This window comes from Lagenorhynchus albirostris, chromosome 11 (assembly GCF_949774975.1).
Source record: "Lagenorhynchus albirostris chromosome 11, mLagAlb1.1, whole genome shotgun sequence".
Classification (NCBI taxonomy): Eukaryota; Metazoa; Chordata; class Mammalia; order Artiodactyla; family Delphinidae; genus Lagenorhynchus; species Lagenorhynchus albirostris.
In genome coordinates, this window is record NC_083105.1 from 8,841,063 (window position 1) to 8,853,620 (window position 12,558).

The 12,558-nt window shown below is 41.3% G+C and overlaps 1 protein-coding gene across 3 annotated transcripts in view; it reads right to left on the bottom strand.

Annotated features, from left to right (window-relative positions):
- TNRC6B (trinucleotide repeat containing adaptor 6B) overlaps nt 1–12,558 on the bottom strand; it is a 240,809-nt gene that overhangs the window by 149,660 nt on the left and 78,591 nt on the right. For all 3 annotated transcript variants that reach the window (XM_060166367.1, XM_060166368.1, XM_060166365.1), the window contains exon 4: nt 3,538–3,605. In XM_060166367.1, coding sequence (XP_060022350.1) covers nt 3,538–3,605 — 68 coding nt within the window. The remainder of the gene's footprint in view (nt 1–3,537; nt 3,606–12,558) is intronic.

The following is a 12,558-nucleotide window of genomic DNA, read 5'->3' on the forward strand; positions in this document are numbered from 1 at the left end:
AATTAAAACAATAAAATATTAGAGGGGCAAAAATTCAAAGATAAATAATTTTATTGTCATCAAAGGTGTGGAGGAATGGGCACTCTCATTCACTGCTGATGGAAATGAACATTGGTATAGCTCTTTTGAAAGGTAATTTGATAGCAGCTACCTCCTTGTAAAAAAATAAACATGACCATGAGCCAAACAGCTCCATGTCTAGACATCTATTCTACAGAAATACACCTGTGTATAAAGATATAAGAATAAGGATGTTCAATAAAGTATTATTTGTAATAATCAAAGAAGCGAAGGCCACCAAAATATTTATTAGAGAAGAATGGCTACAGTACATCAGTTCAACAGAATGTTTTGCAGATGTTTAAAAGAATGAAATAGACTGCAAAAGATGTCAGATGAAACAAGCAAGTCTCAGAAGAATTATATTAGGAAAAAAATCTATTTAGTTGTTTTTTCTAAATATACAGAAAATGTTTAAGAAGATGAGAAAGGGAAGGAGGGTAAAAGAAGAGTCTCATTTTTATTTCTAAATCCACACTTACTGTTTGAATATTTTATGACAACCATGTGTTACTTTTATAATTAAAAAAAAAAAAGAATGGATGGGAATTTCATAAATTATTCAGCAATATGTCACTCACAGGATCTAGAATGTAGTATTCAGTTCCTAGATCCTACTATCCAGGATTCAATCATCCTTTGCTAACTGCAGTTCTGAGATACAAAAAATAAAAAATTTGTTCACTCTTTTTATTTCTGTTGCCTCAAACAAAAGAACACAGCACCTTTGCTCCCCCCACTCCCACAGAAGAGGAGGGCAGGTCTATTGGAGGAAGCCCCAGAGAGAAGATTCACTTCTGCTTTATCATTTCAATATATGATAGCAGACCAAGCCCAGAAAAAAACAAACAACCCCTTCCCACAAAAAAACAAAACAAAATAAAACAAGATTCATCTGTGAAAAGTCAGAGATTTGTGAAAACAAAACAATCAAGGGAAATGGTATATTCCGCATTCCCCATGACGTTTCAAGTCTGCTGGGGCTGTTTTAAGTGATCTAAAAGAAGTACAGTTTGTATAACATAAAACTGTGGGAGAATCTATCCCAGCAATGTTTCCTGAATACCTAAAGAAGCTGATTCAGGATAGGGGTTACTGGAGCAGGTTTTTAAAGATAAAGACTGGTTTGTTTGGGAAATGGATACCCTTCAGAGAATAGAACCTTCATCTGTGTTTTAAAAATAGGCTTTATGCCATTTTCACTGTTTCCCCCAACTCACTCTTATCCGTGAGACTTTGATCTTGACAGCTGCAATTTTGCTAGCCACAATACTTTTCAGGAACATAGATCCCAAGGTTGGCAAAGAATTTGCATTCAAGAGATATTATAAAACACTTTAAAGTCAGAAAGATCCAGTTCAAATCCTAACTTCCGTTTCAAGCTGCATTACCATGGGCAAGTTACCGACCCCAATATCTGAAGTGGAGACACTGTAAGGGTTGGAAATAACACACACAGCACCTTAAGCAAAGTTCTCAATGCACAGAAAACCCTCGTCAAATTGGAGCTATGATTTTTATATTATAATACCTTTGACCTGAGTCTGGGAGGCAGGAGTGGATAAGGGGGCAGGGCAACCGAAGTGTCCCTAGTTCCCTCTACTGGGACTAGTTGTTTGGCTTTCTAACTTGCTAAAGATGAATTGATTCCATCCGCCCATGCAGAATATAAGTGCATTTGACAGAATACAGCAAAGTTACGATTTATATTGTGAGCTATTTTTAAAACTGCCTGGTTAGCAAATTAAACCAGCTGTGAAAATATCCTGGTTTCCATTCACAACAAATACAAGACAAACATTCTATTTTAATGAACCTGGCCTCAGGGCAGCATAGCATATTCTGCATAATTCATTCCTAAGGGTTTCAGAGACATAATTTTCATAAGACAGACCAAAACTAAATTATTTTCTAGGGGAAAAAAAAGATGAGAGAAAAGAGTTTCTCTCTACAGATTTCGGTAAATTCCATGAATCACTGTCCCATTCAACTTAGAAGACTACTGTCTGAATAAAAAATAGCAGTTATGTCAGTACTTTAAGCCAGTCTTAACTGTTTTTCCTTTAAAAGGGCATATGAAACACCACTCTGCTCTGCAACATAATTTTTCAAGTTCTGTGACAGAGGGAGGAAAAAATCTACTCACTGCCACACAAAAGCTACCTAGAGGACTCTCAATTTCAGATTTAAAACTTATCACTCCTTGAGAAGTTAGAGGAGAGGCTTCCCTGGTGGCGCAGTGGTTAAGAATCCGCTTGCCAATGCAGGGGACACAGGTTCGATCCCTGGCCCGGGAAGATCCCACATGCTGCAGAGCAACTAAGCCCATGCGCCACAACTACTGAGCCTGTGCTCTAGAGTCCATGAGCCACAACTACTGAGCCCACGTGCCACAACTACTGAAGCCCGCGCACCTAGAGCCTGTGCTCCACAACGAGAGAAGCCCACGCACCACAATGAAGAGTAGCCCCCAGGCTTCCCTGGTGGCACAGTGGCTAAAAACCCACCTGCCAATGCAGGGGACACAGGTTCAAGCCCTGGTCTGGGAAGATCCCACATGCCACGGAGCAACTAAGCCTGTGCGCCACAACTACTGAGCCTGCGCTCTAGAGCCCAGGAGCCACAACTACTGAGCCCACGTGCCACAACCACTGAAGCCTGCGCGCCTAGAGCCCGTGCTCCACAACGAGAAGCCACGACAATGAGAAGCCTGCGCACTGCAATGAAGAGTAGCCTCCGCTCACCACAACTAGAGAAAGCCCGTGCACAGCAGCGAAGACACAACACAGCCATAAATAAATAAATTAAAAAAAAAAAAAACTGTAGCCCCTGCTCGCCGCAACCAGAGAAAAGCCCACGCAGCAATGAAGACCCAACACAGCCAAAAATAAAATAAATAAAATAAAAATAAATTTATAAAAAATAAAAAAAAGAAGTTAGAGGAGACATCCTCAATTATTTAGAATGTTGGCTAAGTTATATTATTTATAATTCCTGTTCCTTTGGGGAAACAATTTGCTATTTAAACAAAGATCAGAAGTATAAGTAACTAATGGAATAGAATTTCAGGAAGTATTATTCAAATAAATTCACACCTGGAATGCAGGAAAACAGTCTATTAATTAAGTTTGCTTCATAAAGACATTGCTAAGAAAAGGATATACCATTTTACGCTGTCTTTGGAAATCAACCAGACTGAGTTAGTTCAGTTTGGAACATCCTAAGCCTTAAAGCCTTTGCTAAAGCGTGACATAAATTTTGATTAGTCAAGTGTGAAAAACTACAAAGCCAACTTTCTTGTCCCTCCAGTTAGTCTGTCTATAAATAGAAGCAATGCATTAACAGCCACCAAAGCAATTCGTGAGTTCCACAATGTGCCCAACATATACATCCCTTGCAAACATGCTCTCAGCATGTTTAACCAAAGTGTTTCTGAAGATCTGTAATAAGACCCTTTTAAAATAAACTGTAACTCACTGTTTGCTTTCTTCACCAGGAGGTGGAGTCTTGCCATGCCCTTCCATTACAAAATCCTCCTGTTCCACCTGCAAAGGCAAGTACCACAAGTCAGCAGTAGTCAGTAACTAAGATGCAATCACTCCAAAGTGCCAGGGCCTGTGCTTACAGAACGGCATGGCATTTCACTATACTGCCTAGGACAGAAGCCTCAGCCAGTGGTTTTCACTCTCCAGGTTTGCTTATGGAATCTCTGCTTGGGTGACCAGATTTGCAGAATAAAAAAGGAAGCATGCTGATTTGCAATTCATAATTGTGACAAAAGATTAGCATCCAGAATATAATAAAGAATTGCTATGAATCAGTAAGAAGAAGACAACCTACCAGAAAAATTTACAAAATTATTGAGTAGGAATTTCACTGAAGGGGACGCATAAATGGCCCTAAGCTTATGAAAAGATGTTCAATCTCCTGTCAATCAGCAAAATGCAAATTAAAAACACAAAGAGATACCATTTCACAACCACCAGGCTGGCTAAAATTTAAAAGTTGGGCAATACCAAGTGTTGACAAGGGTGCAGAGCAACAGCAACTCTCATCCATTCCCAGTGGGAGGGAAAATTGGTACCACTACTTTTAAAAAGTTTGCCCTTATCTAGTACACTTGACTATGTACTTACTGTACAAACCAGTGGTTGCACTTCTAGGTACATACCCTAGAGAAACTTCTGCACATATACAAAAATATTTTTTGGAGCATTATTTTTAACAGGAAAAAACCCCCAAACATTCATCAACAATAAAGTAGATAAATAGGCTACAGTGTTTTAAGACAATAGAATATTATACTGCATGAAAATGAATGAACTACAGAAACACACCTCAACCTGGATGAGTTACAAAAACACAACACTAGGTGAAAGCAGCAAGTCACAAAAGAATACATATGCAGTTTAAATCCATTAATATAAAATTCCAATATATACATTTTTAAGCCATATATATGTATATGTAGACATATATGTATATTTATGGTTTATAAAACTATAAAGAAAAGGGAATAACTATTACAAAATTTAGGCTAATTAGTACCTTAGGGAGTCGGGCAAGAGGGATTCGATCAGGAAGGGACACATGGTGGTTTCTGGGGTATGGTTAAATTCTATTTCTTGGCCTATGTAGTAGGTATATGGGCATTTATTTTATAATTATTCTTTTAACTGTATGTATTTCTTTTCTCTTTTATATGTATGTTTTATTTCTCAATACAAATTTTCAAAGAAAAAAGAAAGCATTTTACTATTCCAGATGGTTTACTGATCAATAAAGGAAGATAAGTACAGATAGAGCTACCTCCACAAACTGGGACTATCAGTCCTATAAAAACTTCCCCAAAAGGCATAATTTTAAAATGTCAAACAGAAGTATTCAAGGAGATAGATATCAACAGATGTATTCAAGGATTATTCCCTACTTAGAAAAATACCGTCCATTTCTTATAGAACCTAGTAATCTGGAAGACAGACAACAGTAACATAGATACACACCATAATGAAACCCAAATAAAACAAAAGCCTTTCCAGCTCTGCAACCCTCTGCAGTCTTCATTTCTCAGAAATACTGGAGAAGATGGAATAGTATCAAGAGGCTACGTTTCAAAAAGAACAGAAAAATCAAGAGGTTTACTTTATTTCCATTAAAAGGAGAAACTGGAGGAAGTGTAAGCAAGAATAATAAAAGACACATACGGCATAATGTGAAATTCAAACCAGGTTTCGACTTTTATTCTTCTCTACGGACTTCCTGATTCTGCAGCCTACCAGATTTTGCCAAGGAGAGGGAGGATTCTTCCATCCTAAATTTACACAGTGATCTAAACCTCTAGAAGAAAAAACATGGTTATAATGTTGCAAAGGGAACTTTATGAGGAGCTGGAGATGATCTTGATCTGGGTTGTGGTTACAAGAAAGTACACATAGGCGGAAAAAAAAATCACTGAACTGTACATTTTATGCACTTAACTCTACAAATAAATGTTATGCCTTAATTAGAAAAAAAAAGATGACACATTGTTTAAAGTTATTAAAGTTCCTTGGAATCATTTTCTCAAAGACAAGAATGGCTATTCTCCCACTTACATATATTATGAAAATTTCTTGATTTTTGACCTTTCAAAATCCTCCCCAGTTAAAGAGCTCTACTTTGTGGACTTAGCCTCTGCTTACTAGTTGTTTTTTTTTTAAAGGCTTATCTAGGGACTTCCCTGGTGGTGCAGTGGTTAAAAATCTGCCTGCCAGTGCAGGGGACACGGGTTCGAGCCCTGGTCCGGGAAGATCCCACATGCCATGGAGCAACTAAGCCCGTGTGCCACAACTACTGAGCCTGTGCTCTAGAGCCCACGAGCCACAGCTACTGAGCCCACGTGCCACAACTACTGAAGCCCATGCACCTAGAGCCCGTGCTCCACAACAAGAGAAGCCACCACAATGAGAAGCCTGTGCACCGCAACGAAGAGTAGCCCCCACTCGCCGCAACTAGAGAAAGCTCACGCGCAGCAACGAAGACCCATTGCAGTTGAAAATAAATAAATTTATTTTAAAAAAGTCTTATCTATAACCATTTCTAATTAGCACAATAATGAAGAGAAATAATAATCAAAAAGCCTACAGCTTTGGACTTTCCTGGTGGCTCAGTGGTTAAGAATACGCCTGCCAATGCAGGGGACATGGGTTCGAGCCCTGGTCCGGGAAGATCCCGCATGCCGTGGAGCAACTAAGCCCGCGTGCCACAACTACTGAGCCCATGCACCGTAACTACTGAAGCCCGCGCGCCTAGAGCCCATGCTCTGCAACAAGAGAAGCCAGCGCAATGAAAAGCCCGTGCCCCGCAACGAAGAGTAGCCCCCACTCGCCGCAACTAGAGAAAGCCCGTGTGCAGCAACGCAGACCCAATGCAGCCAAAAATTAAAAACAAACAAACAAAAAAACCCCACAGCTTCAACAACCTCCCCTATACTGGCTTTCGAATCTTTAACTGCAGCCCTCATATTTTGCATATTTGGGTCTCCACTTGGATGGCCCAATAGGTCCAAAATGAAACATTATCTTTGGCCTTAAATTTCCACTCCTTTTTATATCCCCTATCTCTGTAAATGGTACCATCTTCACCAAGATCCTTAAACAGGAAACCTACAGTCAAGGTTATAGGTTCTCCACCTTCCTTCCTTAACCCCACATCCTATTAATCACCAAGTACAGTGGCTTCTACCTCTCAAACAGCTCTCATACCCATTACCCCTTCTTTATCCTCTTTAACTGCCACAGTTAAAGCCAGCTTCTCTAAGTCTCACCACTACAAAAACCTTCTCACTAGTCTTTGTGCTTCTGGGTCCCATCTCATTTCAATCCATCCTCCAAACCAGTTCCATCAAATGGACTTTGTAAAATGCGAACATGATCACATCACTCTCCTTGAAATTCTTCAATGGCACTCTATCACCTGTCTTGAGGGATAAAATTTCAGTTCATTTGCCTAAGTGATCTTTTTTATCACCCCTGCCTCACTCACCCATTATGAACCCCTGGTGGAGCACACACCAACTCCTCACCCCTCTGTGCCTTTACATATAATGTCCCTTCTTGCCTAGAAGCCCTGGTCTTCTGCCTTACATATACTTCATGTTTCTGCTCATTCTTTTAAGTATTAATTAAAATGCTTTTCCCCAGAAGATACTACCTCCTTCACCTTTTCCCACTCTTCATCATCTCAGAAGGCAATAAAAATGGTCCAGAAAGATCACTGCTCCTTATTGCCACTTCCTGTTTTTCTCAAGTCCACTTCCAGTCCCTTCGCATCTTAATTTCTCTTTTCTACAAATGTCTTGAACACTTTGGACTTAATTTGATGATCCCCACCACTCCTCCCCCTTGACCTCATTTTCAGGAGCTTCAGTATTTTTACTCATAAAACTTACACCATAACCTAACCTTTCTCCCACTACGATTCATTCGTTCAACAAATTAATTATTGGGTACATATTACATGCTAAGTGCTGTGCTGAGGTAATGGGGAAGAAGACAGTCTTTGCCCCCCCAAAAACTTACAGATTGGTGGGAAAGACAAACAAAAACTAGTCAATTACAATACAGTGTGAGAATGCAATGAAACAAGGAAGGAAGGGCACTTAACTCAGTTTAAAGGCATCAGATACTCTAGACCCATTCTAGACAGAAGATCCATCTCCTTCCTGCTTCCGGGAGGAGACGGGCAGGACCCGATGCTGGGCCTTGCCATCCATCTGGACCACTCCACACCGAGGTCCATGAATTCTGAAATCCGCCTCTGACCATAAGTGCCTCTTCCACTCCCTGCCTCCATTCGAATCTGTAAGGAGTCCTCATTGTCAGGTCTAGTTCTGTGGTTCTTCTCTTTCCTCAGAGTCCATTCAGAGGCTCACCCGCAGGCATTTCAGTGACTTTCCTCCATAATGTCCTAGATTTGCTCACCACCAACTTGTCCTTAGGACATTCCTGTCTTGCCAAACCCTTCTCTTTTTCTCTTCAGCTCCTGGAGTGCAGAGCTGGAGAAAGTTACAAAACTGGTTCCTTTACAAATTGTACCAGTTAACTTCCACTCACTGCTGACACTCAGCGCCTCTGCCTGGAAGGCCCATCTTCATCCTGTCTTTCTGGTGAACTTCCATTTCACCTTCAAAGACTGGCTGAAAGTTACTTTTTTTAGGAAGCATTTTCTGATATCTCCTGGCACTTCTTCCTCCTCCCTTCCAGGTGCTCCTTCCCAGTAGCTCTGTAAGGCTTAGCCGGCAGCTGTGATCCTTTGTTCACCTGCTTCCCCCCACCCCGCCAAACAGCCTCTAACACAGCCCTTCTGGTCGGTCGTTCATTCTTTCAACACAACTGCCAAATGCCTTCTAGGTGCTAAGAACTGGGCTGAATGACTGACCTACTACACCATACTCCTCACTCATTTATCCTGTACCTTTTCTATCTCCTCAAAGACTCTAAACCCATCCACTAAGCATCCTCCCTAAGTCTTTCCTTTCTGAAGATGACAATGCTATCCCACACAAAGTCCCAAAAGCCCCTCGTTTTTTTCTCTCATGACTATATCACAAACCTCTGTGTCATTGCCCATTTGCCCCCCACTGACTGCTCTGCAAGGTTAACCTCACCACTTGTTTCCAAACTCATGACCTACACCACACTGCCTTCTCTGGGATCTCACTATCTAAGGATCCCTTCTTTCTCCCTTTCCAGTAAATTCAACTCCTCAAGCTACAAATATTTTATAATCTCTTCCATTCTGAAAAATTATTTTTGGCCTTGTGATCCTCTCCAACTATCCTCCTGTTTTTTCCCTTCCCTTTACTATCCAAATTCTTTAAAGACTAAACTACACCCCCATTACTTCCGTGTTCTCATCACTGAGCACGCTCTTCTGCTGCTCCTCCCACCAACACATATGTACCTCCCTTCTCCCAATATATCCCAATATCCTCCCAATATAAGTCACAATTTTTGTTCAAATCAATATTCAGTGCTAGCAGTGCTATTACCCAGTAAAAAACATATACAGCTGGATCATATGGAATAATTTCCTTTCTTGTACAATTTTTTCTTTTCCCTGGAACTAACAATTACTACTTCCTCTTATACTTTCTTTCAATTTTTTTTGGTTTGGTATTTATTATGTATTTTTCACTAATTCACCCTCAAACCCTCCAACAGAGCTGTGAGTCTCTTTTTTTTTTTTTTTTTTTTTTGGTGGTATACGGGCCTCTCACTGTTGTGGCCTCTCCCATTGCGGAGCACAGGCTCTGGACGCGCAGGCTCAGCGGCCATGGCTCACGGGCCCAGCTGCTCCGCGGCATATGGGATCTTCCCGGACCGGGGCACGAACCCGTGTCCCCTGCATCGGCAGGCGGACTCTCAACCACTGTGCCACCAGGGGAGCCCGAGACTCCTCTTAAATAAGTGCAAACACTTCAGGTAATCTATCAATTTCACTCCGGTCTTAGAGGCATTGCTCAGGGGTTTTCTCCTGTTCCAGCTGAGATTGTTTGCTCTCTAGACTGCTAAATAGCTGACACTTTGCCAGGGATGACTCTTTCCCTGCATCTCTGGGATTCCTTGCTCTCTCCCCTTCACTGGAGCACCTGTTTCCATTTTCTCCCTCTTTTATGGTTTATTCCTGATTTAGGTGGAACACAGACTTCAATGATTTCCTAATAAAAGGTATACAGGAAGTGAATTTTTTGAGATCTTGAGTGACTGAAAGTCCTTACTTTATTTATATATTTAACATATAGAATATTTTTACCCACATACATAATCAAATATAGAATTTTAAGTTAGTAAATGTTTTTCCCTCCAAAAATTTGAAGGCCATGCTCCACTGTCTTCTAGCACCCAGAGCTGCTAGATAGAAATTCGATAGTATTATAAATCCTAATGTTTTGGATATGACCTGTTTCTTCTCTGGAAACTTTTAGGATCCTTTCCTTTTCCTCAGGTTTCTAAAAATGCAAACCACTAAGTATGGTCCTTCTTTCATTTATTGAGCTTGTACTGGGTAAATACTTGCAATCCAGAAGTTCTAGTTCTTCAGGTTTGGGATATTTTCTCTACTTATTTAAATATTTGAAATTTTATCCCCTCCAATTTCTTTTCTCTACTTCAGGAATTCCTGTTACCCAGTACTGAGTCTACAGGACTCATTCCTTAATTTTCTTCTTTATCTCTGTACTTTTATCACTTTGACTTTTTATTTTACTTTCTGGAGATTCTCGTAACCTTTCAATACTTTCAATTAAAATTTTTTTCCTGCCCTTGCAGTTTAATTTTAAGAGCTCTTCCTTGTGCTCTGCATAGTCCTTTTTAATAGTCCTGTTCTTATTCCCTGATTATATGATCCTTATTTCTGAGGATATTATGGAGTGTTTTTATTTTGTTTGCTTTATTTTCTTTCGCTCCCTGTATAATCTGTTTCCTCCAAGTTCCTCTTCGATCTTTGGTTTGGTCACTATCTTCCATTCACAGGTTTTTATCAAATGTCTGGTCATCTTCGGCTATCCACTGATTTTTAAGGGTTAAGTCCTAAAGAGCTTTTTGTATGTGGAGAAGCCGGTGGTGGCGGGGGGGACATTGCTTATCCCATGGTTGGCTTCCTGGATATAAGGAGGGGACCTGGCCATTTTATTGGGAGAATACTCAGATGCCTGCATCTGTATATTCTTTTCCGCCCCTGGGCTGTTCAATTGCCCAGAGAGGTACCCCTTCAATCCTCAGCCTAACAGGTATAAGCCTGGCTTCCAGTGTCTGGGACTGAATGGGGGAAGAGGGCTGGCACATTCTCACCTAGTATGTGACTTTGATGTAATCCTTCTGTTTTTAGTTAGGTTCTCTCCCCCTCCCCCACCCCCTGCTTTGCCAGGGTGGGAGAGGGATAGCTATACGTCCATCTGTGGATGTGAGGGGCAGGATACCTGGGACCCTGCTCCTTGTAAATTCTTCAACCAAACCTGCCATTTTCAGGGTCACTCCAAAAGCTTTCTAGCTTCCAAAATTTCGTTGGCATCTCTTATCTACTTCACCTCCTCTTCCACTCACTTTTTTTCTGGTGGATTTATGCTTGCCGAAATCATTTTGTAAAAGTAATTTTAGTGGAGGTTTAGACGGGACCAGAGATTAATAACTGGGTTTAATCTACTGTGTTCAGACTACCTTTTTTTTTGCGGTACGCGGGCCTCTCACTGTTGTGCCCTCTCCCGTTGCGGAGCACAGGCTCCAGACGCGCAGGCTCAGTGGCCATGGCTCACAGGCCCAGCCGCTCCGTGGCATGTGGGATCTTCCCGGACCGGGGCACGAACCCGCGTCCCCTACATAGGCAGGCGGACTCGCAACCACTGCGCCACCAGGGAAGCCCCAGACTACTTTTAAAACGCTTTTGCCTCTACGTTTTCCCTCTATCAAAACTGCTCTATTGGGGGCTTCCTTCCCTCCTGCTCTCCCTCCCCAGGCAACCACTAATGTCCTTTCTGTCGGCATAGGTTAGTTTGCATTTTCTAGAGTTCATATGCATGGAATCACAAGGTATGTACTCTTTTGGTTCCCTCCCCTCCTCTCCTCTCTCCTCTCTCTCTTCTTCTCTTTTCTTTGCCTTTTTGCCCTGGCTAGAACCTCCAGTACAATGTTAAATAGAAGTGTAGACAGCAAACATCCATTTTTTTGTTCTTCATCATATGAGTAAAGCATTCAGTCATTCTCCATTGAGCTTAATGTTAACTGTAGAATTTTCATAAAAGTCCTTTATCAAGTTGAGTAGCTCCTTTCTATTATTTTGCTGAAAGTTTTTATCAGGAATGGATGTGACGTCTGTCAAATGCTTTTTCTGCATGTGTTGAGTTGATCATACAGTTTTTCTTTTTTACTTTGTTATTGTGGTGAATCACATTGATTTTTTTTGCGGTACGCGGGCCTCTCACTGTTGTGGCCTCTCCCGTTGCGGAGCACAGGCTCCGGCCGCTCCGCGGCACGAACCCGTGTCCCCTGCATCGGCAGGCGGACTCTCAACCACTGCGCCACCAGGGAAGCCTCACATTGATTTTTGAATGTTAAACCAGCCCTACATTGCTGGGATAAACCCTACATGTTCACATATTATCCTCGTACATATTATTGGATTCAATATGCTAAAATTAGGTTTAGAATGTTTGCATTTATGTTCATGAGAGATACTGATCTGTGGTTTTCTTTTCTTGCAATGTCTTCGTGTAGTTTTGTTATCTGAGTAATGCTGGCCTCACAGACTGAGTTGGGAAGTACAGCTGACCCTTGATCAACACGGGTTTCAACTGTACAATAGTAAATATTGCAGTACCATACCATCTCCAGTTGGTTGAATCCAAGGATGCAGAGGAACCCCAGATATGGAGAACCGAATATAGGGATGGCTGACTATAAGTTATACTTGGATTTTTGACTGCCCAGAGGGTCAGCGCCTCTAATCCCTGCATTGTTCAAG